Genomic DNA, 27,937 nt, shown 5'->3' on the forward strand with positions numbered 1-27,937 from the left:
TGTGATAAAATGGCAAAAGTTATTTGTTTTCTATTTGCCTTAAAGGTGTCCACGACTTTAAAGGGAAAGACCCTTAGACATCAGGAATTTCCTTTAAGGGTCCAGGCTGTCAGATAGAGATGATCTGGTCTCGGATGCAGGATTGGTCCCTGATAGAATGATGGGATCCGGAAAGGCCATGGACTTCAGAAGAGGATATCAGTTTCTTTTCTTCCAGTTGGGGCAGATAACTTGTAGAAAGCCAGAGTCATCTTAGATCTTCTGTAGTACCTTTGATATCAGGGGAATTGGAAAGGCATAAGCTAGTGGCTGGCTCCAAGAGTGTCTGAAAGTGTCCATTAACGGATACGGTTCTCTCGTGTCTAGAATAAAAATTCTTGCACTTTTTATTCTCCCTTGTGGCAAATAGATCTTTTGAAGGACGCCCCCATAGGGATATGAGTTGGTTGAAGATCTTCTGCTTCATGTACCACTTGTTTGGGAGGAGTGTTTTGCTGCTTATGAAGTCTGCGGTGACCTACTTTTCTAGACCCAAAGGAGTCTTGTCCCAAGATGAAAGGACCCAATTTTGCGAAGTCCTTGTGTGGTTCTGACACCAGGCTGTGGCTGGGATTTAGGGTGCAAGTTGTCCTAGAAGCTTCATTGCTGAGCACGGGGCGCTCGATGTGCGAGTTATGTTTGGTGGATGGATAAAAATGGAAATGAGATTATGCTCACCTTCTTGAGTTGTGCAATTGGCACAACTCATGTGATGTAACATATGGTGGGCAAGCTCCGCTGCCTATGGGAGGTTATCTCTACTGCTGAGTGAAGAGGCAAGGAAGGAAGATCTTCTTAGGATGCAAAGATCGCTGGCGTTTCCCCCATATAGGTCCCCAATGAGAACCGGCGCTTGGCGTGTGCAGTAAAATTGTATTTATTTACAACTTATTATATATAAAAACAATAAAATAAAGAGACGCGTTTCGAATCCGGAATGGATTCTTCCTCAGTCGGATATAGAGATATTCATGTGTTGGTGGTATTTAAGCTGCAAATTTTGGCGCCCAACGGTGTCGGTACCGGGTTGCCGCAGGAATAGTAATGGATTACAGAGTGGAATCCAATTATGAAAGTACAGTTATGAATAGGATTATACATATATAAAACCACATGGTAAACATGAATAATATGATCACATAGAATTTAAAAAAATAAATAAATATACAATAACATACCTTATAAACACATGCATTACTGGAACTGTAATTTTCCATTCTCATGTTGATGTATCCATAATATGTAACAAGATTTCCCATGTGACGATCTTTATGGGTGATGAAAATCTCTTCGAATAACCCCATAAAGAGGTTGGCGTATACTGGGGCAACCCGTGTACCCATCGCCATCCCTTTGACCTGATGATAGGTTTCCCCCATGTACACAAAGTAATTGTTTTGTAAAATGAATTGGGGGCATTGTAAAAAAAAAAAACGTTTCTGATCATGCAGTATGTCTATATCTTGTTCTAAGGTTTGTTCGATGCATGCAAGACCAATCCAATGGTCGATGTTACTATACAGAGCTGTTGCATCCAAAGTGACTAGGTGATAGTCCTGTTTCCATTGTATGTCCTGTAATTTTTTAATCAGGTCCCCTGAGTCCTTAATATAACTAGGTACTGATCACATAGGGTTGTAGAAATAGGTCTATATAATGTGATAAATTGCCGGTAAGACTATTGACATTAGACACTATAGGTCTGCCCGGTGGTTTATTCGGGTTCTTGTGCACTTTAGGAAGATGATAAAAATAGGGTTTGCTGGGTTGATTAATGGAAATAAATTTCTTTTCTTTTTTGCTGAGATAGCCGTTCATATATCCTCTTTTTATCAGTTCATTAAAATTCTTAGTAATCGATGGAAATGGGTCAATTATTTATCTTTAGGTAATATTCAGGGTCTGAAAGTATTTTAAACGCTTCCTCTTCATAATCCTCTAGGTTTTTTTTTTATAACTGTCCCTCCCCCCTTATCAGCTGCTTTGATGATAATGTTTTCATTATGTTCTAGATTTTTTAGTGCTATTTGCTCAGATTTATTGAGATTTTTTGGTTTATTGATGCGTCTCCTTGTTTGTCTTGGATTTGTGGATTTAGTTTTATGGTCTTGTCGTATGTTATTTAGTTCATTCGCCACGATATCGTGGAAGGTCTTGATGTGATTACCCTGGTTTTCTAGTGGATAAAGCGAGGACGGTGGGTGAACTTCTTTGTGTACAAACTGATCAGTATTCGAATTAGGATCTTTAGTAGTGGTTGCCATTGCGTTGCTCCTGGATTTTAGGTCAAAATGTTGTTTGATTGTTAATTTCCTCTTGAACTGATGTAGATACCAAAATAAATGAAATGAATTAGGTTTATTATTTGGACAAAAAGATAGTCCTTTTTCTAAAAGACTGATCTTATGTTTGGTGAGGCTCAATTTTTTTTTTGTTGAAATTATCATTACTTTCCCTAATTTTTTTTATTCTATCCATGAATTCTTTGTGTTTAGTATTCGGAGAGATCTGTTTGGGGACCCCGTCTAAATTGGGTGGAGGTGAAATGGAGGGGGGGGGGGGCGCGGAGTGGAGGGGAGACATTGTGTTGAACTTGCAACAGGTGTTTGGTTTATAGTGGTCGATCCCATGGGATTCTTATTTGCTTCGGTAGCGGTATTAAGGATGGCCTGGGTTCTAGGGACAGGTATTGTTGTATACTGGGTGGTCCGTGACGTGTTCGTGATGGTGATGGTGTTTCTAGATTCTCCCTTATTTATGGCATGGGTCATTGGTGGTATCTTTATTAAGCCTCTCTGATCGCGATTCTGGTTATAGAATTGACGGGTATTCGGGGTAAAATTTTTGTGTGTGCCCCGGTGGCCTTTGGTATTTGGTTGGCCTTAGTTTGGGATTGATTTTTGGGTTGTCTATAATTATTGGATGTTTTATCCATTCTGTCTCGTTTCTACTTATGTGCTTTTTTATCAATTAGACTTTCCTCTGACTTATTAAGCCTGGATGAAATGTTATGACAAACGTGTTGGAAATCTGTATGTGGCTCGAAACACTTAATTGTTCTAATATTCTATGTATATTTTTCTTATTATTGTGATACATTTCGAGTCTCTTATTTTTAATCATCTCAATGCATTTATATGAAAATGTGTCGAGCATCGATTCCCAGCTGGAGGTGTAAGTGGCATCATCTGGGAAGGTGGATGGGATGATAATTCTTAGACCTACCGGGGCAATGTGCTACTTAATATAAATTTTCAAAAACATATCAATTTCTCTTCCTGAAGGTTTCTATTTGATGTCCAATGCTGTCCTTTTCCAATTTGAAAAACAAAACCTGAAAGTAGAAGATATCCCGAGAAGTAGTGCATGGAACTGGAAGAGGCGAGCTCTATGGCTCTATCTTGAAATGTCTGTAGACAATGAAATGGTTTTGACCCTTTAGGTTTATAATAAGGGGGTTTGAAGCATTGGTTGTCTTCACAGTAAACAAGGGAGAATAAAACCCTTGCAGCTTTTTCCAAGGGAGTATCAAGGTCTGGCCCAGGGAAATCCACACAGCTTGGTCATGGAATGAATTGAGTTCATCCATAAATGAAGTCTGTTCATCCCTCATTATTTTGCCTATGCACCACTTGCATATAGGTTTTTTATATGTATCATAGCACATATAACATCTTCTACAGCTTTGTGATTCAGAAAGTTTCTCCTCCTTGCCTTTCCCCAATAACCTGAATCCTCCAGGAAATGAAGGAGTAGGAGAAGATTTGTAACAGGAGATTGATAGAAAGAATACGTTAAGGGGAGCTCATCCCCCTGTAAAAGGCTGCAGCCAGCGTCCTCATTCCAAAATCCGGTTCCGAAATGTCACCTCCGGTCACAATGGAAGTCGGCACGCAGACTTGCTAGAAAGGATACAGGCGCATGGAACGTCCTGCTCAGGTTCCTTCATGCGCTGGGTGCCCGAGGGGGAGAGAGACACGGAGATCGGACAGAGAAGTTAAGGGAGGGAGACAATCCGCTCACAAACCTGATCTAGGCAACTTGGTTCAGAGAACCACACTCATAAGTACAGATACCTCCCTCCCACCTCCACCTGGAAGATGAGAGGGAGAAAGTTCTCTCCATCCTCACCGCTGTGGGAACAGGAAGGACACTTGCGGGAGGATGCAGGGAGGGGACTTTTAACCTCTCTCCTTACTGTTCCCACAGAGGTCAAAAGGCATCCCCCCATATATCCATCATGGGGGGGCGTGGTGGAAAACTAAGTTACTTACCCTGCTCTAGCTCCTGTGTCGCTCCAATACTTCCAGTTTCTAAACTGCCCTTAACTGGAAATTTTGGTGGTGGTGGCTGAAGTTAAGCTCCCTTGGATTAGGGGATAATACAGGGATCGAAGTCCATGGGAAAACAAAAGTAGCACCTCATGTTTGAGGAGGCCAATCATTTGATAAAGTGGTTCTTCAATCACTCACAGAACTTCTGGTTGGTTGCAGGGCACGAAAGCAGAAGTATCAGTGCGACACCAGATCCAGGAGTGGTTTAAGCAATTTTTTTAAAATTTCCCCTAACCCTGGAATTCTAGGGAGGTTTTCCATCTCATGCCGTGTTAAAAAAAAAAAAAAATAATTCTTAATAAATGCTGTGTATTGTAAGTACATAATTCAACCTTTGCAGTGCATAATCAGCCATAACCTCATAACCTTTGGGGATCTCAGAAATATACTATGCCTAAAACATTCTATACAGTACCTCTATGGATTCTCATGTTTGGTAAAAATCCAGATGTTTCATACTGCATTAGAGTCCCCAACCGATCTGCTGCACAAATGAGTTCCTGTATTTCTGGTTTGTAGCTTTCAAAATTCTGTGGCAAAACATCTCTGAAGAGAAACACACCAAATGTTAGAGCTCTCAATTCATGTATTTAAAAAAGAAATTTCGTTTCCTGCAGCCAGGCAGTCTAGAAAGACATGTGGACTAAGAAAAACCCCTGACAGTGATACAAGTATAAGACTTGATTGTAGACTTGGGAGAACCAAGTGTGACAACTTTATTACCAGTAATGATGTGCATCATGGCTAGTAAAACATATTAAGACTACATTGATAAATGTCAAACGTAAGACTCTCAAACTATTTTTCAACCCACCTACATCTGTTATTTCCACAGATATGCTCATTAAAAGCAATCTTGTTGTCATTAATGTTCATTGAATCTTCCTCTAATCTCATCTAAGAATCATACCACATATGGCCAGCCAACACGGTGGCTGGCAGAAAGAAACCTTCTAACATCTTAAGTAGCTGGTGCAGAGGATAAGTCAATACAGAGAAATTGAGATTCTTATCAGTAAAATCAATATTAAAACTTATTCCTGTGCTATATCTGAGAGCACAGGCCGCATGTTTGTATATATCAATTGTCACAACAAATGCTTGCACGTGACAGAAATAGGGGGGGGGGTGGCATTCTGTCGGACAACCCAACGGATTCGGACAACGCTGCGGGATTTAAGATTTAGAAATGTGTCGCAAGACATACACTTACAAGCACCGGGAAAAAGCAAGTGAACTCCGGCGGACCTCGGTGCAGAAGCGATGGATGCAAGAACTCGGGCGCACGACCTTAGTGAATCGCGGCAGACCCGAATCTTCGTCGGACAAAGCACCACGGGATTGCGACAGTAAATCTGCCCCAATGGCTCTGAAAGTATAATTTCACAGAAATGGCAACACACTCAGTGGGGGAGATTTATCAGAAGTGTCTGAGAGCAGAACTGTTCCAGTGGTTCCGACCCTACCGAGTGGCATACACTGTGAATGAAGCTGCTTTGTATAGTATTACAAAGTTTACCATTATCACCTTTAATATAAATTTCTGAAGGTAGTTACACTAAGATAAATGCAATAAAGAATATCAAATGATGCAAAGAAATAAATAACATTAAGAATTTACTTTATGTGAGGCTGTAGTCCTGGCTGTTCCTCATAATCTTCTATGAGAAAGGGGAGATTTTTTGCCCAATGATCTTTGAAATTTCCAGGCAGATCAGCATCAATATTATATTCTGTGACTGGTGTATCAAGATGGGAGTGCAGGTAGCGAGAGTATTCTGCAAAACAAAGGAATCAAGCATTTCTATATATTTATTTTGTACATTTCCTGACTAGATTTATCTAGGTCTATATTTCATGTGGCTGCTACAAGGAACATCCAATTTTACATGGCAGCGTTTCCTAAACTGACCATAGCCGTGTAAACCAAATTCACTGTATGAGATTTATGATACAACACTCTCATAGCTGGCAGTAGCTGGGCAGGCATATGTGAGCCACGCTCTAGAAGAGGAAGGGTGACCGCCCTCCTCTTTCCATGGAGAATAACGCTCTATCATTTCACGGCTATGGAATGGTATGGTGAGCACATGTGGTACTCACCGGATTGTTTTGTGCAGCTCTTGCTGTCTATGGGGAACTTTTGTACGGGTCAAAGCTTGCGGTCACACATATCCCGCTCACCTTCATGTGAATGCAACCTTAGGCCTCTTGCCCAGAAGTGGGCTTAAGGGTTCCCAGCTCGCATTGTGTGCTTGAACTCAGCAAGTCAGTTCCGGTTTCTGAGTGTCCGGGTCTGATGTCCCAGTCACAAGATGCAAGTTTGATGAGAGTTTGACTCAACCCCCATTTTTCACCATGCACATAAGTTTGCTATAATGATAGTGTATCCCCCATTGCTTTTTTGCAGATTAAAACTACATTCTCACAAGCCCTACCTCTTAGGTACTTAACATTCAGATATTCCTGGCTTGCTTTCTGACCAGGCATTGGATCATTTAACATAACTTTAGTCTGAGCTTTTATTCCTTCATAAAAATGACCCATAGAGACATGGCTGAGTCCTTTCATGTACTGGCACACTTCATTATATGGTTCCAGCTGAAGGCATCTCTACAAAGAAAAAATACAAATTGTAAATGCTGTAGGACTAAAAAATATAAATGAAAAGCAACCAGCACAACAATGCATCATATACTGTGCAACATATAAATTTACACCTTAAACGGGATGCTCCAGCAAAAACTACAAACATTTAGTATTTGCTCAATTATGATGAGAAAAATGGTATTCTCTCATATTTTTATTGCCATTTGAAGTCACAGTCTAACATTAAGTTTAAATTTACATATACATGGTTTTTTTTTCTTTCTAATACACCAAAGCATTTAAACCAAATCTACCATCAAAATCAAGCATAATAAATAGCATAATAAATCTGGGAATCTTATTCATAGATACAGGCACTGGGACTGTGGTAACCTTTTTTGTTTCTTCCAGGTACAGAGGTAGTTACACTGTGCAGGAGAATGTCTAACCCTCCCCCTTCTACTGCACAGTGTAACCGCCTGTGAAGCAACAGAAAGGAGGGGCTCTAGTAACTACTCCCTTGTGACTCATTAGCAAAATTTTAAAACTTGATTTTGGAAGGAAGGAGACCAGGGATGACAAATTGAAGAATACCAGTGTCATGTTGCCTGGATCTAGGAGTCAGTGTTCATGGCTTATCACGCTTGATGGTAATTTCCTTTAACACAAAAACATCTCAGTCACGTAAAAACTCACCTTAAAGTTTGTCAGTGCCTCCTGCAGGCTGCCATGGTGGTAAAGCATTATTCCTCTCAGCTGAAGTGTCTGCACATGATTCTGATTCAGCATCAGCGCTTTCTGGAAATTCTCTGTGGCCGCTTCAAAATTACCAAGCTCTCTAAAAAAAATAAGAGAACCACAGTCAGAGGTGTCACTAGGTCAAAAGATCCAGGGCACAAGACCTTGATGTCTCCAGGCAGGTTTAGATTGTTAGGAGGTCTCCTGACACATGCATCTGCATCATGTAGCTGTACATAGAGATGGAGCAAAGATAAACTCTCACCTCTGCAGGGCCCTTCATGCTAGCCACAGGCCAGTTACCTTGTATAGAGTCAGCAGCTTTAGACTTGCAGGCAGACAAGCCGTAGTCCTTCACTCAGCAGCTCCTCACACAGGCCGTGTAATACTGTGTCCAAACTAGAGGGAGGATTTGAGCAGCCACTACTGCAACTAGATAGGATTATGCCATTTATCCTTCACCCATATCCACCATAAACAGCGTTTTATGTGAAAATGTTCATACTGCAGTTTGTGTATACACTGTATGTATACATATGCGTTTATGTATGTAAATGTGTGGATTTGCATACATATAGCTGTGAAGGTGAATATTTAACGTCCCCCACCGGGTACTAGCCTTTCTCTTGGTCTGGATGAAGCTGGCGAGCAGATTACCAGAGTCGTCGGCTGTTGCGGCCTTTGGCACGGGAGGGGCATGGTGTTTGGTATGCGGGAAAGGAAGCAGGTGGTGTGTGCAAGAAAATTGCGGTAGAGAGACAGTAAACAGCAAGCAATGGCCTTATAAAGCAGCAGACTCCATAGTGCAGGTCTGCATGAGGAAGGATGCTCAAAGCCTGGGTAATATCTTCAGGCTGGGCTGGTAAAGCTGGAACAGAGTCCCGATAGTGTCTCTCAGTCCTTAAGGCCTATTCTCTTGGGATTGGCCAGGGTGTCAGGCCGCTTGCCTGTGACACCTTTGCTTCCTGGTCTGTAACACTTGGACTGAATTCTGGAATACTCAGACTGACCAGGTGCTCCCACCCACAAGGTAACCAGAACACAGTCCAACCTGCTTACTCCTTCCTTACAATAATGATATATCATTGGTTAGAACAGTTAACTCATGACCTCCCAGGCAGAATCCCACAGCTGCAATTACCAAGTTTCCCATGCTTGAGTGGAGATTGAGGTGATCAATCTCACCAAGTAGCTACTGACACTTTCGCAACACCTACCCAACACCTCACATACATCTGTGTGTATAGGGCATGCATTTTGCGTGTGCAAAACAGGGTGTGTGCCATAGTTTGTGGCACTGGCATGTGAGACTTTCTCTATAACCTGCCATGGGCATGAGCCCATAGAAAATAATGGGGCAGTGCAAAAGCCACAAAAAAAAAAAAAACTTGGGTTCTCAAAAAGATGGCCGTACCATCCCAATAAAGTTAGCAATTGAAATGTCAGCTGAAAGCAAAATAAATTGGGATCCCGGTGATTGCACCGACCCAGAGAATTAAGGGGGAGTGCACAGTGAAAGCCGTAAAAACAGAGCCCACAAGAAACTCATCTTTTTTATGACCCTTGCAATACCCCTGACCTCAGAACATTTTCATGGCCTGAATTCCTTAAGGCGTTTTGGAAACACCAGTGTAGGAGTCACCCTTGTCCGTTTCTGATAACAAACAGACTGCTTCTGTATTATAGTATAGAGAATACTGATGAAAAAGATAATGAATAGTGGACTAGCATATATGCATCTGTCACTAAATGGTCATGAAAACGGTGACAAATTAAGAGAGTGGTCTGGCTCGCTCTTAAAATTTGTTTAAATTAAACAAATTATTTCCTTTTTCAATATACATAGCATAGGCATTGATACATCAAATCATACTTTCATATGCCATATTATTCTGCATCATATATATATCCACCTCATTACAGGCGGTCCCCTACTTAAGAACACCCGACTTACAGACGTCCCCTAGTTACAAACGGACCTCTGGTAATTGGTAATTTTCTGTACTTTAGTCCTCGGCTAAAATAAACAGCTGTAACAGTTATTACAGTTGTCTGTAATGAAGCTTTATTGTCAATCCTGGTTCTTATGACAAATCAACAATTTTAAAATCCAATTGTCACAGAGACCAACAAAAAATTTGGCTGGGGTTACAATTATAAAATATACAGATCCGACTTATATACAAATTCAACTTAAGAACAAACCAACAGACCCCATCTTGTACGTAACCCGGGGACTGCCTGTATAAAATTCACACCCCCCTTCCTCGTCCAAAAAAAAAAAAACAGTACAAATCCTTAACAATATTATTGTGTACTACACTTTTTTTTTCTTCCTAGATTACAACTTCTGAAACCGATTATGGCCTACCTTCCATGTTTTAGCCCACTTTCTCAATGTATTCTTTCCCATACCCAAGATTTTTTTAAATCTTTTAACTCCACTCTTACGTACTTCATCATCATTTAGCCTAATCAGACCCAGGATGGCCACTTCGATATTCCTATCCAGACCACTGCCAGGGATTCTTCAATGAAAACAAAAATAGTCTCCCAATATTTTTTAATTCTATTACATCCTCAGATAACATGTAAGAAATCTGCATCTTCAAACAAGCATCTATTACACCTCGAGTCTCTCCTGATCTTCATTCTACAAAGGAATACCAGAGTGTAATATAGCTGGTTAGTAATATTGAATTGCACCATTCTGTGATTCCATGAGATTGATAATGAACAGATTCCCTTGCAGGGATTTTTCCCACTTCTCGAAGTTCCAATCTTCCACCACTTCTCCCCATTTCTGTGGAACACTGGAGAGCTTCTTTTGATTCCATGCCTTGATCGGGTATTTGTAAATTCTCTAAATATTTTTATTAACAGTGCCTGAAAACCTTTTAAATTCTAGACACTTGTGTGTTTCCTCAATTAATCTATTTTTATCAATAGCACAAAACGTGTGATAAATCTGAAAAGGATCGAAATACCCCCTATCTTCTCAAACTCAAATCATTGGCCTTTAGTACATATTTGATTACAATACTTAACACCAATTCACCCAATATTTGTTATCAGGAATAGACCTGAAATCTTCAAAAATTAAAATTATTCCAAATTGGTGTACAAAAACAAGTTTCCGTTAATATCAAAATCTTTCTCAGTGATTGAAAACAATTATTCAACAATGTAGCTATCAGTAATATGCAATAAATCCCTTTGATCAATTCCCCACTTTCTAATAACTCACCCATTGTGTCCCTATCCCCTACATTAAGTTTCAACAACCTAATAAAGGCACCACAGTTCCTCCGGGACAATAAGAGTGCTGCCTGGGAAAAAGGGGGTTTAAATATTCCTTGGATATTTTATGGCTTCCAAGGTCAATACAACCATGTCAATTTCACCCTGGCCTTTCCCCCCTTCTCCAAATGAAATCTCTCATTATGCCTTCTATTTTGTCAACCCATCTTCAGCCAATTCAGTTTTTTTTAGATTGAGCACCAATATTTTCTTCCATTTTTATTAAGTACCGGCAGTCCCCAGGTTACTTACGAGATAGGTTTGTACTGAAGTTGAAATTTCTATGCAAGTTGGAACAGGTATATTTTAGATTTGTAAAAAAAAAAATCTGTCCCTATGACAATGGGATTCTAAATTTTGTGCTGTCAGGTGCAGAAGAATTATTAATAAAGCTTCATTACAGACGCCTTATATCTGATCACTACAGATTGGGTCTAAAGAAAAACATCCAGGCAGCTTCACCAGAGGACACAGTGGGCAGAGAGGTCTGTCTGTAACTTTGGTGTCCTACAGGGACCGCCTGTATTCATCCATTTCAATTATATGCAAATAGGTTTTTCCAGGCTGGGAAAAGAAAACTAAGGAAAACCATTTGTAAGGCAGCTCCCTTGACATCAAGCATCACTATCAGGAAGCCTTATGACATGAAGCCGAATTCCCAACTGTACACTGTACTGAAGAGATGCAACAACATCGAAACAGTGCCAAGTACAAAGGTTCAAGGCGTTGAGCCAAAACGTCACTATTTGTTTATACACTGCCGCAATAAAAAAAAAAAAAAAAGTTTAATTGATTCAACAACAGTTGTTTTTGAGTTGTATATGGGGTAGGAACCCTTGCAGAGTACCTCCTACATTGGAGTGCTTGGATATATTTTGAGTACCATAGGTAAAAGGATTAGATAAGTGGCTACAATCTCCTTCCACTGCTGTTCCACAAATGTCATCCTAGTAACATAACCCATGACATAACCCATGACATATAACCCGTTTGTGGTTATAAGGGCTAAGCATTTGACTATATTGTCATGCGGTATACTTATAGATATACTGCACTTGTATGCTTATAAAATATGATTGACGTTCCTGTACATTTTTCCTGTGAAGATGATGCTTTTATGCTTGCGGACCAAGTATGCATATTGTACAACTGTACGTCGTCCTTTGTTATCTTCCTCTTTCCAGGCCATCATCTATGCACTTTGTTTACTGTGTACATTGCATCTCCAAAGTACCCTTAATAAAGTTTATTACAAAAATTTATTTAAATGCATCGGGTTTCCATAGCACTTAAATCCTTTACCAAGCATTTTATCTATACTTTGTCAAGTAAACAACAAAACGCTCACATCATTAGGTTAAAGATTTCCCTTTGTTCTTGCTGACATATATGCAGATTAGGAGCAGAAACCGATAAAAAAATGGAACAGAAAAGTCGTCCTCTTGGAAAAGAGGACTTGTAGACTGCTGCTGTCTGACTGACTGTATAATGTGCACATGGAAGAATAATTTAGCAAAGCATAAATACCTGTAGGCCTGGCCAAGGCTTTTATATGCTTCAATGAAATTTGATTTCTGCTTCAAAGCTTCCTTAAAGGTTTCAATAGCTTCCTGCAAAAGAATGTAACAAACTATAAAACCAATTCCTACATATACTTGTATTTGTGCTTTAAGATGTTAAAATAAAAAAATAAGGTCAACCACTTTTACAAACAGTGGTAAAGATGCACAAGTTCAAAAAAAAAAAAAAAAAAAAAAAAAAGAAGTAGTCTAAAAATTTTAATGGTATGTTTAACTTTCTCTTCCTCTAAAAGGGGTTTCTCCACTGCTGGCCTTGGTGCTTTGTCCCAGCTGTATGGCTCTCAGTCATATGATCTATCACGTTCAAAGCGACAAATCAGGAATGTGACGTAAAGCTGAAGAAACAGGAATTTTACAATTCCCCCAGTCACCAATTGACCCAGGAACCATGGTTTTCAATGTTGTGTTGAGTGGAGTGCTATGAATTCTTTTAGTTTGTAAAAAAATTAGGCTGCAGAGTCCCCACTTAGTAACAGCTTTTATCTCTCAGCAGAGATCCCTACTCCAGCTTGTATAGTGGGTGTCTATGGAGGTTGGCTTCATGCTTAGATCAAATCTCCCTGTGTTATACAGTTCCTTAGCCCATCTTTCCATATCTAGCTGAAAGTTAAAGCAAGCGACAGTGAGAAACATGTCTGTTATCAAATACTGGTCATTGAATATTATAGCCATGTAGACAAAAACCTACTGCTCAGAGCTGTGTAAAAGAGCAGAGCAGCTAATACATAACACACAAGCGTGTTGACAGCTTTGAAAATAGGCAGCAGAAAAACAGTGAAACGTGCCCTTTAAGTCTAAAAATCGCAAAAATGTATGCAACATGAAACACTGAGCCTGAATGATTTAGTAGTACCCAACCAATTACCACCCATTAAGTCAAATAAAACTGCTGTTGCCATCTTAATAAGGGTAGACCCCACCTTAGCCAGACATGGAAGGAAGGATAGGGAAATGGAAGGAAGTAGGACTGATCCACCATAAAAGGAGAGACATTTGAATGCGTTGCTCATAGAAGTGACTGTAAGATATGGAAGCTCAGAACCTACAGATCTGACATAGTTTGCCGTTCATGGCTGTTTCTGTAAAGGTCTTCTATAGGAGTTAGAGAGCGTATCTAGCAACGCTTGATTTGCCACTTCCAAAACACTCAGACCTCTATTTCCATCTCATCTATGCCCACATGAGACAAGAATACACCGAATATAAAATGTACACATAACTTGCGGTCACATAGAGTCACTCCCCACAAGCCTAAAACTGGTTATTACACATACTACTAAATTCAGATTGTCATAGCATGGGATTTTAATTATGCAAGACAATATTGTTTTCCTTGACTATTACCTTCAGCAGGCCTCTGTGGAAAAATGTCAAACCTTTGTACAAAACTGCTATTGGCTGATTTTGGTTTAGCTCCAGGGACCGCTGGAAATCTTCATGTGCCGCTACATAATCCTGCCATAAAAGGAAGAGCTTTATTCCAGATCCGTACAAATGTACATCTAATCAGTGAATACAAATTTTTAAAAAATGTACAGCTCATTTTCCAATGTTTTTGAAGCCATGGTAAAAATAGAATAGAGAATTAACATTTATGGCTTCCCTAAGGTTTTGGCCATCATTATAATAGGTGGAGGTATAACCTCCACGTACTCCAAATTACAAGAACGATCAAAATAAATACAAATTACAACATAAAATAATGTCCTTACCTCTGATATAAAGAAAAGGGTTCCACGGTGCCTATATAGCCGTGCGGATGGCTGTAGCAGAATAGCTCTAGTCAGGTCACTAAGCGCTTCATTAATCCGACCCAGTGGAGACAAAATCTGCAGAAAGAAATATAAAACTTATAATATGCTTGGTATAGCTAAACAAAATCTACAGGACATAAGGTGCATTAAAATAAGGGGATACATGGTCGCCGTATAATGTGCAAGTTAGTTATGTGTGAGTTTCCCACAATTAGTTATGCAATACAACAGGAAACAGCTTGGATACTGTAAGTACAAATGTCTGCTCAGAGGTTACAAGTTGTTGGATGATGCTAAAGTAGTCTATGTTCACATGCAGGATAAAATTTCCACGGCAGAAATCTGAGGCTGCCACAGAGATGCACCACTTGTAAAAGCTGTAAACCTCATTCACATACATAGAAATCTGTGAAATCTGCACTCTATGTGAAATATGAATCCCAAAATGCATGTTATGTAATGTAATGTGCAAGTAGGACTTGAACGCACTCAAAATAATGACCTTCTTAAAGAAATATGTGGCCACCTACATCTTTTGTCTAGAACTACAGTGCAGCTCCCATTCCTCTCTTCAGCAGTATGTATATACGCAGCCCCCCCAAAAAAATGAAAGGGAATACATCATACAGATCTAGGAGGTGTTATTTGAATGTTCCCCATTTTTTTGAGCAGCGTACATGGGCAATGGGTTGGTGAGTGTACAAATTCATATTAATAAACCATAAAGCACATGTATCAAACTTTTTGCTAGCCTTTTTCTTTCTAGGAGCAGAAAAACTGCTAATATACAACTGACCAACAGAAAAGCTAAACTTATGATACATGTACCTAGGGTTATCTCCAGGAAGAAGAGGATTCCCCCCTACAATAAGACAACAAGTGCAGATGCAAGACATGAGAAAGCCTTCAGCGCCTCTTACTTCTGCTCTCTGCTCATACACTTCTGGGTGATTCGGCTCCATGCTGATAACACGGCTCAGCTCAAATAAGGCCAATTCTGCATTTTTTATGTCCTTGAAGAAAAGAAAGTAAACAAATGAATGACAACCACCACAATTGTAGCTTTAGACCTAGGCCTCCCTTCACACCAAAACATTTAGGTGGCCATGGTAGAAGTTGTGGGTCACTACTGTCCTATGTAAAATATAACTGCAAGCCGAGCATGATCATGTCACAGAGTTGACTTATAAGCATTCAAGTGCATACCTCCTAAGACTCTAGGTAGAAAAATAACTGTCTATCCTACAGAAAGGTCCCCCTGATCAAAGGAAATCTACCACTTGGTTAGCAACGATTTGAACCAAAAGGTACTCACTGCTCTACGCTTTCATAGTGATCCTGGATCATATCTTGACTAGCCTAAAAAATGTTTACTTAGCCACAAAACGTCTTGTAACAATATTCAGGTGATTCTCTGGCACTCGGGTACATCAATAATCCTTCTCGCCACTCTGCCAGCTTCTAATTATGAACACCTCCTTTCTCCTGTGCGATCCACCCCCTCCCGATTCTTCTCCGAGAGCCATCACCCAGGAGTTCTCACGCTGGTGCGTTAGGCATGTGTATGCCAATGACAGTGCCATGTGTGTGTGTATAGATGCAGCCGATTCAGTGTTGTTATGGTGTAGCTGCACTGAGGTTGCATCCAGCTGCGCAATACACGCACAAGAAGTGAGAACTTCCAAGAATCAGGTGACATCACCGTCTATCAAAGAAGAATCAGAGGAAGGGGAGAAAAAGGAAAAAAAAAAAAACGCACAGGAGAAGGAGGTGTGCATAATTAGTAGCGGGCAGAGTGTCGATGAGCATTAATAATTCTTTATATAGCGCACACAGATTACGCAGAACAGAGTTTGCAAAATCAGTCCCCATCCCCAAGGGGCTCACAATCTAATCAACCAGCATGTTTTGGAGTGTGTGAGGAAACCGGAGAACCGGTAGGAAACCCATGCAAATACGGAGAGAACATACAACTCTTTGCAGATTTTGACATGGATGGGACGCTAACCCAGGACCCTAGCGCTGCAAGGCTGCAATGCTAACCACTGAGCTACCCTGCTGCCCTACCCCGAGCACCCGAGGATCATTTGAAGATTGTAACAAGATGTTTTGTGGCTAACGTAAACGCTTTTGAGGCTAGTCAAGATGTGATCCAGGTTTTCTTAAATTAACACATGTTAAATGTAGCTCCCAAAAAACTACATTTAAATAAAATATAAAATGGACAGCGCAGATTTACCAGACCAACCATGACAGTTTCACTTACCTGCAGTCCTTTTTTACCATATGCTATTCCTCGTCCATATATTGCACTAACAAGATCTGCATCCTCCTATTAAAAATAAAGAAAACACATTATTTATTAAATACTAGTAAATAGCATATCCAAAGTAAGTGACTGTTCTTGGTAATGAATCCATTTAAAGGGGTTGTCTGTAGGATAAAAAAAATGACACTTTCTTCCACAAATAGTCTCATACTGGACAATGGATTGTGCCAGTAGAGGAAATCAGCTGTATAGAGATGAATGGAGCTTAGCTGCCAAACCACACACTGCCTACGGTCAGGAGAGGCGCTCAAAGCAGCCATGTTTTTCTGCAGACAACTCCTTTAAGATAGATGATGGCCAGGGAAAAATATTCTATCCATCCAGTTGGAAATATTTGTAATACAAAAGCAGTTTTTTTCAAATACACAAAATAACCAAAACAAACCTACGTAGAAGAACCTTTGTGTGTTGCCAATAAATCTGTATATTGCTATACATGGCTTTGGTGTGGGTTACTGATTCAGCAGGAACAACCAACCACAAATTGGCAAAGCAGAAGGAGCTGGTTAGTGTTGCGGGAGCCACATGAAGGAGAATTTCCTTCTTCTACTACAATGGTTAGTGGGTGATGTGGCAGATTCTCCCTCAACTTAGTTGGACAAACACTTAAAGGGGTATTCCAGGAATCAGCATAATTCATATACAAATGGGCACTCAAAATATAAGCTAATGTGTAATTAGTTGTTATTTAAAATTTTGCTCCCCTTAGCAGAAAATGCTGGTGACATAGACTGTAATGAAGAATTAAAATGCTACCGGCCCTTTAATCAGTCCGTTAATTTCCTCCGCGCGGTCCGTTGCAGGACAGAAGATGGCCGCCGGTCACATGTTCACATCACATGTCCTGTACCTGTCTGGGCAGGTCATGTGATCACCACTATGTTTGGCTGTAGCCGGTTGGTTGCAGTGCATCCAGTATGGTCAGTGTTGTGGTGATGGCAGTTACAAATCATTACTATGGTAACAGAGCAAGAAAACCTGTTACATCATCACTGGGAGCAGAGCATAAGAGGGAGGAGGAGTTACTGAGAACTAAAGGATCATGGAACTTGTAGTTTCCAGTGGCGGCCATCTTAGTGATAACTCCACCTACTTTAGAGAGGCCATAAACTTTGTAAATCATAAAATCAAGCTATTTAAGCTCCGTTTTGTGACTAATGACATTGAGTATTGTTGTATTCATTTAGTTATATCATCATGGGTTTTTGTGTCAGACGTTCATATTCCCGGAATACCCCTTTAAGAATATTATCCAAAAAAAAAAAAAAAACGCATAACAAACAGTAATAACGGATTGTAACAGTTTTCAGATATTGAACATACAAAAGTACAAGAGTTGCTAACAAATTTACAGGTGGTTATAACCATATGGCAATATTTATATCAAAAGCCACACTACACAGTCATTGACAAGTAACAGTATACAAAATTATGCAAAAACATACCTGAAGCATCGAGGAGAAGTGTTTAATGGCTTCATCATAAAGGCCGCTCCCTATTAATACATACCCTATAGCTGGAATAAAATTTTTAAAAAAATAAAAAAAGATAAAATGAACTCCAAAAACAGAAGCAAAGATAGAATTCTACATCAGAAGATATATCACCTGAAATAGGTTGTCCAGGATTTTAAAAAGATTTTACATAAAGGTGGACACACCAGTAACAAAAAAAAACAAACAAAAAAAAAAAAAAAACACTAACTTATACTCACCTGGTCCGGCACTCCTATGCACCTGCGAAGCTCCTGCATGCATACTACACATTGAAATAGATTCCTTAGCAGACAGGTGACAGTGGTCCAGGAGCACCGGAGGAGGAAAACCTCCCACTCGCATCTCTGGAACTTCTCCCAAGCAACACCAATTCTAGGCAGGCTTATCACACTAGCTAACTGTATGTAACTTTAGCGTTAACTCTCTTTGTTAACCAATTCTGGGTACTCCCGGCTGTCTGTTATCTGGAAAATGCAAGGTACCAAGCTACAGGCTTCTCTGCAGTCCCACTGACTTTGTATACAAGATGGGGGCTGATGGCTGGTTCAAGCAGCTGCATTTTTATTAAATTATAATAAAAATGGACCATTATACAAGCTCTTGTACCTCTTTCATCATCTCCTTATCCTCAGACTGTAAGCTCTTCCGAGCAGGGCCCTCATTCCTGTGGTTTCATATTTTGTGTGTATAAGACATAAAGACGTCATAAGACATTACAGAGTAATATGTTCCCCAGAATCTGTAAAGCGCTACGGAATTTGATGGCAAATATAAAGATTACAATTATTACTGCGTGTGGTTTGTGGGGGAAGGGGAGGGTTCCTGGTGACAGGTCCCCTTTCAGCCATTTGCAAAATACTTGGTACTGTACCTTTCTTCTGCCCCGGCCCCCTTCGGGATTTTATGGTAGACTCTGAAAACACCATAGAGTTGTTGGTTTTTAACACCTTTATTTTAGCCATGATCATGAGCACTAGTAGCCAAATTGTGGACATTTTTCTTTTTATTTATAAAGGAGTGGATTTTGCTTACAACTGCTCAAAACACCAATATAGCATATAGAACTTAATGCACTGACTTTTGTTCATATTGCCAAATTTAATTCCAAGTTACAGCTTAATGGTTGATAAGAATTGGCTTTCCCAAGATTTTTATTTGTTTTTTTTTTTTTATTTCTTGTCATAAGCTTGTAGAACTTGAAAATAAATCTTATGTAAATAAGTCTTTTGATGGAATCAAAAACGACAGAGAACCTCACCACAAGGAGGTATCAATCAATCACTACAAAACCAGATAGGTAAAGGCAGGAAACGGAAAATTAGGCGACTTGTGACTAGATAAGAGGAAAATCCTCTGTCATCTTACAAAACATCATATGTATCTAAACGTAAACTGAAATCAATGGGGTAAAAACGGTTTTGTTTTATAGAAGCATAATGCAAATGTGAACTTAAAGGGGTTTTCCTCACGAAAGAAGATTCTCAAATCTCAATCCCCTAGTGATGTTTACACAATAAAGATCATTTTAACCCCTTTACAATTTTACTCAGTTTTATTTCTGTTTTAGCTCCTATCACTCAGTGATGGCCAGTGTAGTATTCCAGAGTGTGGGTGGGACTGTCTAAGCAGACACTTCATAATCCTAGTTCTGTCAGCTGAAAATGTGGTTAAATTAGCAGGGTACAGAATTATATACACTTTCATTTCCCTTCTGAACATTGTACTAGTATCAGACACATAGAAAGAGAGAGATGAGGCAGATCAGATATGAGATGCTTATTACACACTGTCAGCGCTGCTACATATCTGTTCTCACATTATGAGATCTCCTGTGACCAATTCTCCTTCCCCCGGATAACTTATCTGCCTGTAGCTTGAGGCTTCTCTCTCCTCACGATGTGCTGTTTGCTGGCAGGAAGTGAGTGTCAATCAGTGAGTGAGTTAAAAAGGTATTCTCATCTGGACATTCAGTTTTATTAATCTGCCATATATAAACATTTCTTCAATTGTATGTTATTAACCAAAATGTTCCTGTCTGAAGAGAATTTACCATTAATGTAGTCATATGGTCCCTTAGAAATCCTTGGATACGGCCACCTCTGCTAGAGAGATTGCACAAGGAAACAAAAAGTTTCTGAATATTAAATCTCCGAGGAGTTACTGCATGTCCTACAACCGTCCTGTGGCAATAAACGCTGAATCCATGTGGTCAGACAGAGCTCAAAATGTGCGGTGGTTGTATCCGGGGTAGCTCTCTCGTTTCTAATCGACAACATGGCAACATTTATGAGAAATTATCTTCGCACAGGAACATTTTTTTTTAATAACATCCAATTGAAGAGATGTTTACACATGGCAAATTAATTTAATTAAATTCCCAGATGGGAATACCCCTTTAAGTCTTGGACTGCATGGGGTGGAGCTAGAGCGGAGTAGGCAGAGGGAAAAACTCAGCTGCACGGCTGTCACACAGAAATCCAAGATGGCGTCCTTACCCCAAGTCAGAAGTTACAGGGTTGTGTCTAGGGGCAACTGAAATTGTGTACACCAGGACTGATAGAGACATATATGTGAAATTCTGTATTTATGTTAATAACATTGAATTAGAGAATGTGCCATTTTGCTATCCTGAGTACATTTAAGAAACTTGTCTTTGTGGGAATACCCCTTTATATGAGAAATAAGGGATGAAATTGATTGGGGGAAAAAAAATAAAATAAAATCTCGCAGTGAGACAAGTTCTCCAAGACCTCTACACAATTTCCTAGGGACGTACCAAGTTCCTCATTTGTATCATCATTCTCTGTCACAAAGGGCAATCTCTTCTGCTCTGCCAGAGACTTTGCTTGGCTCTGGTAAAAATAAATAAATAAAAATATAATATATATATAAAATACAAAAAAATTTAAACAAGCAACTGCCTTACTAGTCAGTGACATTAGTACGAGGTCAAAAATGGCAAAGCACAGCTGTAAAAACATAGCAAAAGTAATTTACAAGATTGAGGCAATACCAGAATTTTTTCTGTGTTACGTGAAATGATGGATTCACACGCAGGGGAACCTCTTGGCTCACAGTCCATTTCGCGGAAGGTAAAGAATGCGGAATCTGCAAACGAAAGGTGGACTTTGCTTTATGGAATAATAAATTAGGAATACATATATTATTAGAAATATATAATATAGCTACAAAATGTGAATAGTTTATTTAGGTTTAAAAACATCAACTTCATTGTTTTTCCTTGAATATGTAAGGCATATGTCTAGGATGTCCCACAAGTGTTTGTAAGCCGTTTATCAACCCATCCGCCTTCAATGATCTTGTGACTACAAGTTGATAGGCTGACCCAAATTTATCAGATATACATGGTATATACTAAGGAAAAAAAAGGAATTTTCAGCACTTCAGTTACAAATATATAAAAACTTCACTTTATTTAGACAACAGTTGTGGAGATTGCATTTTCTTCCAGATTGCAAACCCAAAGCCAACACAGATCCTCCTCCTCTCCCTGCACTCCATAGTGGAGCTATGTACTAGGGAAACAGTACTTTTTATGTACTAGGGAAACAGTTAATATATACCGTTTTGGCAAGCTCTGTGCAGCGCTGCGTAATCTGTGTGCGCTATATAAATAAAGAATTATTATAATATATTAACCCATTCAATAAATATATTTCACCTGTTAAATTACCGTATTTTTCAGACTATAAGGCGCATAAAATAATCCTTTGATTTTCTCAGGAATCAAAGGTGCGCCTTATAGTCCAGTGCGCCTTATATATGAACCGTACTTACAGACAACAGCAGCCTTGTACATGCATTATGCATTTCTTTATTATGCAGTTTGATTTGCAATTTGTGAACGCAGTCGTAGGTGAACTGCACAGGAATGTGTTGTGCATTCACACTTTAGCAGCCTGTGTCTCTACTTACATGCCAAAGATAAAAGAAAAGACTGCCGGAAACTCAGGCCGGAATAGGACCTGCGTCCCGTTTTGCAGCCTGGGCAGTCAGCTCATATATTGGGCAATGTGTATGCGAAAGTGAATGTGAAAGTCCATAGAAATACATAGGGGACAAGTAGAAACAACAGCTGGCAAATGTCCCTAAACATTTGTGTGTATTAGCCCTTACAAAAAGATTTACTTGTTGGGGTGTCTGGTACATCCAGCAGGAAAAAGAAGTATAACAATGTCCTGCTGCACTGAGCTAATCTCATATCCAATAAATAAAAATAAAATAATAATCTTGCAACGATGCCACCTCCACAGAATCTGGACATGAAGGGGATGTGGCAGCTAGCGGAGTGGGCAGATGCAGGGTTTTTCTTCCCTGCATCTATGCACTTTAAATAGTCTTAACATTCATGCCTGAATGTTCGCTGTATCCTCTTCACCTATCCACCATGGTGGCGGAGTGTGGGGCTTCAACATACACCAGCCCATGGAGGCACGGCTCATGATAGATCTCCCCCATAGTATGGAATTGGATCAAATCTGCAGCTTGAATTCCCAACTATAATTTTCCTGCCCATATCTTTGAATCTTTGAAAAATTACAATCCTGATGCCTTTTGAAATATAAATTTCTCTTTACTACAATACCAGAACTGAATAAATTAGAGCTCTCCCTCCAGTCTCTGAGCCCAATTCATCTGGGCACAAGATGAAAGTTTCCTGCTTATTTTCACAGGAGCTTGAAGGAGATTTTTTATCTTAGGTAAATGAGTGAAATATCAGATAAAAGGCAATTCTACAAAAGACATACCTGAGGGGGCTAGAAGTTTAGTGGGTAAAGTTGGTGACAGGTTCCCTTTAAGACAACATCACTCATCGGGTGATATAACCAGACACAAGCCCAGGAAGAAGACGACGCAGAATCTAATTATTTCTTTACAAGGCCATGAATCACAGGCAAACTCAATGTTCTTAGGCTCATATAATGAGATTAGACAATTTTAAAAATAATACTAAATAGTAACATGTTCTACTCAAACTTCCGCCTATTAGTGCAATCTGTGTGCTTGACCCTCAAGATAACCTCGTTACCTGTGCACTTCAAAATACACTGCTCAAAAAAATAAAGGGGACACTAAAACAACAAATCCTAGATCTGAACAAATGAAATATTCTCACTGAATACTTTGTTCTGTGCAAAGTTGAATGTGCTAATTTGTGCTTAATAACCAATAGAAGACTAGAATTGGAGTCGCACACAAAATGAAAGTGGAAAGACACACTACAGGCTCATCCAACTTTGATGTAATTTCCTTACAACAAGACAAAATGAGGCTCAGAATTTTGTGTGGCCTCCACGGTCCTGTATGACCTCCCTACAATGCCTTGGTATGCTCCTGATGAGGTTGTGGATGGTCTCCTAAGGGATCTCCTTCCAGTCTGTGGTACACTGTGACGGTGGATAGAGCGAGACATGATGTCCCAGATCTGCTCAATCGGATTCAGATCTGGGGAATGAGCAGGCTAGTCCATAGATTTAATGCCTTCACCTAGCAAGAACTGCTGACACACTCCAGCCACATTAGGTCTAGCATCGTCCTGCATTAGGAGAAACCCAGGCCAACCACCTCAACATATGGTCTCACAAGGGGTCTGAGGATGTCCGGCTACTTTTGGCGAGCAGCAATGGCTGTACGGCCCTCCAAAGAAATGCCACCCCACACCATTACTGACCCACTGCCAAACCAGTTGTGCTGAAGGATGTTGCAGGCAGCAGATTGTCACTTCCATCACATGCTCAGTGTGAACCTGCTTCCATCTGTGTAGAGCATTGGTGCCATTGGCGAATTTGTCATTCCTGATGTTCTCTGGCAAATGCCAAGCGTCCTGCACAGAGTTTAGCTGTGAACACAACCCCATCTTCGGATGTCATAGTATCATCATGGAGTCCATGTCTAACAGTTTGTGCAGACACGTGCACATTTATGGCCTACTGGAGGTCATTTTGCAGTGCTCCTCCTGTTCCTCCTTGCACAAAGGCTGAGGTAGCGGGTAGCTGGGTTGTTGCCCTCCTACGGTCCCCTGCATTTCTCCTAGTGTATTGGACTGTCTCCAGCCTCTGGATACTACCAAACAGACTCAGCAAACCGTCTTGGCACAGCTCGCATTGATGTGCCATCCTGGATGAGCTGCCCTACTTGAGCCCGTCGTGTGGGTTGCCAAGGCGTTGTATGGAGGTCATATAACCACGTGGAGGCCACACACAATACCAAGCCTCATTTTGACTTTTAAAAAAAAAAAAATAATAAAGTTGGATCACCTGTCGTGTGTTTTTCCACTTTAACTTTCTGGGTGACTCCAAATCTAGGCCTCCATTAGTTAAAAAATTTGATTTCCATTAATGATATTTTTGAGAATATTTCATTCATTTAGATGTAGGATGTGTTCCCTTGATTTTCTTGAGCAGTGTCATTAAATAATATATGATATTCTAGTTACAAATGCAGTTAATGGATTATACACTGTCCATAGCATAAAACCACTTGAAAAAGGTTGCATATGTTCTCACTTTCAGGCTTACAGGGGAGCCTACAGCTGTGATGAGCTATCATGATAGCAAGCTGACCAATGGGGGTTTAGCTCTTGAACCTGCCACCAAACAAACCAACCCCCCCCCCCCGTCTACTTTGTATAAAATCGACATATGCTTTGATGGGGTAAACATCGGCCATATACTGTATAACCTACACATGGGAAAATGAGAGTCAGTGTTGCAGCATTAGAAAGACTTAGCTGCAGTCTGATGCCAAAGACCACCTCTTTCAAATGGGGGATTTTCTACATTTGAATCACATATGTACACTAAGGGTTAGTTATCTTATTCAGGACTTGCCATACACAGAAAGTGAGATCAGCTGTAACGATCAAGAGGACACTGTTGTTACGAGTGAAGCCTGGTAGCAGTTTCCTCCGTCTCCCATTCAGTAGACATGGACTACTCAGCAGAGCAAAGGATTTAAAGGAAACCAACCATTTAGAATGGCAGGGGTAAGCTGTAAGTACCGAGCACCAGCTCAGGGTGAGCTGGTGCCGGTACTTACTTTTGTTAGTGTTATAAACCGCGGTATCGCGGTTTTAACACTTTTTAAACTCTAGACCAGAACAGGCTTCGGCGCTGCGCGCGACCGTGTGCGCGCAACATCTCCGCTATTTCCTATGTAGGCGCGCGCACGCAGCGCCGAAGCCTGTTCTGGTCTAGAGTTTAAAAAGTGTTAAAACCGCGATACCGCGGTTTATAACACTAACGAAAGTAAGTACCGGCACCAGCTCACCCTGAGCTGGTGCTCGGTACTTACAGCTTACCCCTGCCATTCTAAGTGGTAGGTTTCCTTTAAGTATATGGGGAGAGCGTGGTAATGACAGCAGTCTCATCCAATCTTATGTGAAAGGTCAGCATTAGGCTTTATTCAACATCTAAGCAGATTCTTGGCAGTGAAAAAACAGATGTTATCTTTACAATTTTCAAAATGTGTGAACGGGTCTTTATAGCATATAGTCGGTAGCCTACAACAAAGTTGCAAGAAGACAGCGCTCACATCATGTGTTTAGCGCAACAAGCAAGCGCTTTAAGGAAATCATAACCCAACCACAAATGACAGGATGCTCGCTATTTCAGTCTTTAGTGTTACTTTTTCCACACTGCTTTAATCTTCTTCTTTCACTGAACCAGAAACACTACACAAGTCGCTTCTAGAATCTATAACAGAACATTGGATATTGTAGAAACCTTTTCTCATTTTTCTGTTTTATACCCTTTTCAGATTTTTCCTGGTAGTTATGCATCACAACCAACAACGGACACTACCATGGCAGAGACTACTGGATACTGGTATGATGCACTCATCTGAAGTTATATATCTTTTCAACTAAAGAAATTGCGCCTTAGCAGCGAGGTCTGAATACACTGCAGAATATAAAACCACCATTACCTTAAGGACCCTTACCAATCAGATTGCTATCCCTATCCTGTGGATAGAGTATAACGTGCAAACTTGGTACAACCCCTTTAATACATAATCTCAACAATGCATGCAAGGCGTATCCAAGCGTAAACTGCATATTTTTTCTGGAGGTAACTACTCAATTTTACCTCCGATTTGAGGTGTTGGTGTTATCTGTGGTGATCTTTGAATCTGTATTTTTCCCGCCCTTTTCTCTCCATGATTTATTCTAATGCTGCCTAGTGATGAGCCAAGGTTATTTGATTAGTCCTGTGGCTGGATGCACATGGGGTCTTGGCCAGTCTTGAAGCAATCCCAGCTGAGAAACATCCCACCTGGGCATCCATATTTTTTAATGTTTTGTTAGTGGTGGTTCCATGCGCCACATTTGTTGAGGGTTTTAGCCTATTTTCAGGCAGTTTTCCTGAATTGTCCAAAAAAAGAGATGTGGCCTAACACAGGCACCAGAAAATTCAGACGTAAACTAGACCAACAAATAGCTGGTCTAAAGTACGACAGTTCAAAACTACTCCAGATACATCGAGAATTATTTATCTAGGGCCACTTTCACAGGGGCCTTGTGAGAATATATGACTATATACATTAAAATGTATTAAAACACAATGAAACCTGCATATGTTTAGTATCTACATGATCGTAACAAACCAAAGTATAAAGCAGAGGTATTATTTGAAGCGAACGGTGAAAGCCTTAAAAACCAAGCCCACAAGAAAATGGAGCAAATGCGTTTCTACTTATATGTGAAATTAAAAATAATTGAAAAATATCACTTTATCTTTTCTAAAATTCTTGGTTGATCACTGTAAATGCAGATCTGGAGCATGGCTCTTATCTACTATAGCAGGAAAGCTGTAACTATGGTATAAGGTTTCTGCTGCTTCCCATAATGATAAGATGACATATTTCTATGTAAACAATGTCCAGAGAAATGGATTTTGACCATAACAGACCCATCTTGGTAGCCTGTAATATTTGTAATAAAATAAGATACAAAATATATCACCAGCAGGCCAAGTTATGACTGAGCACAGACAGATTACAGAAGGAATATACAATATAAGTGCTTGTGTCTGCCCCGCGGAAGTATAAACTTCTATTTAAGGAAATTTAGTCACAGAGAAATGTTTTTAAATCACAAGATAAATGAGAAAAATGTGTCATGTAATTCTCATATTATCTCTAAATTAAACATAAAGAGGGAAGCAATAAACAAGATTTAGTCAAAGAGTAATAAAACTGCACAAATGTACATTAGTTATAAGGGTTAGTGTTGAAAAGGGTTAACTCCATCAGGGAGCACAATTTCAGTATATATATGGGTGGTGTTTTTTGCGGATTTTTATGACGTTTACAATGTTATCAATTTTAGGACGGTGCGACCTTTTGATCACTTTTTATAGAATTTAAATTTTTTTTTAAAATGGCAAAAAAAAGTGCCATTTTCAACTTTGGGCACGATTTTCCGTTACGGGCTTAAACGCAGTGAAAAACCGTTATCAAATTTTGCTAGATCGGGCATTTTCGGACGCGGCAATACCTAATGTGCTTATGATTTTTACTGTTTATTTATATCAGTTCTAGGGAAAGGGGGGTTATTTGAGTTTTTAGGGGTTTTTTTTAAACTTTTTTTTTAATTTTTACTATATTTTAGACTCCCTAACGTACATTAACCCTAGGTTGTCTGTACAATCCTATCATATACTGCCAAACTACAGTATGGCAGTATATGGGGATTTTACTCCTCATACATTACAATGTGCTGATAGTCGAGACCCAAGGCTACCATGGCGCCATCTTT

The 27,937-nt window shown here is 39.9% G+C and overlaps 1 protein-coding gene across 3 annotated transcripts in view; it reads right to left on the reverse strand.

Moving 5' to 3' along the window:
- TTC13 (tetratricopeptide repeat domain 13) overlaps positions 1–27,937 on the reverse strand; it is a 55,201-nt gene that overhangs the window by 20,835 nt on the left and 6,429 nt on the right. For all 3 annotated transcript variants that reach the window (XM_072140876.1, XM_072140875.1, XM_072140874.1), the window contains exons 2-13: positions 21,173–21,267; positions 20,936–21,011; positions 18,109–18,179; positions 16,601–16,666; positions 15,255–15,347; positions 14,293–14,409; positions 13,925–14,035; positions 12,528–12,610; positions 7,659–7,800; positions 6,812–6,986; positions 5,995–6,151; positions 4,789–4,919 (exon numbers count right to left, since the gene is read on the reverse strand). In XM_072140876.1, the coding sequence (XP_071996977.1) occupies positions 4,789–4,919; positions 5,995–6,151; positions 6,812–6,986; positions 7,659–7,800; positions 12,528–12,610; positions 13,925–14,035; positions 14,293–14,409; positions 15,255–15,347; positions 16,601–16,666; positions 18,109–18,179; positions 20,936–21,011; positions 21,173–21,241 (1,291 nt within the window). In that variant the 5' untranslated portion in view covers positions 21,242–21,267. The remainder of the gene's footprint in view (positions 1–4,788; positions 4,920–5,994; positions 6,152–6,811; positions 6,987–7,658; positions 7,801–12,527; positions 12,611–13,924; positions 14,036–14,292; positions 14,410–15,254; positions 15,348–16,600; positions 16,667–18,108; positions 18,180–20,935; positions 21,012–21,172; positions 21,268–27,937) is intronic.

This window comes from Engystomops pustulosus, chromosome 3, assembly GCF_040894005.1.
Source record: "Engystomops pustulosus chromosome 3, aEngPut4.maternal, whole genome shotgun sequence".
Classification (NCBI taxonomy): Eukaryota; Metazoa; Chordata; class Amphibia; order Anura; family Leptodactylidae; genus Engystomops; species Engystomops pustulosus.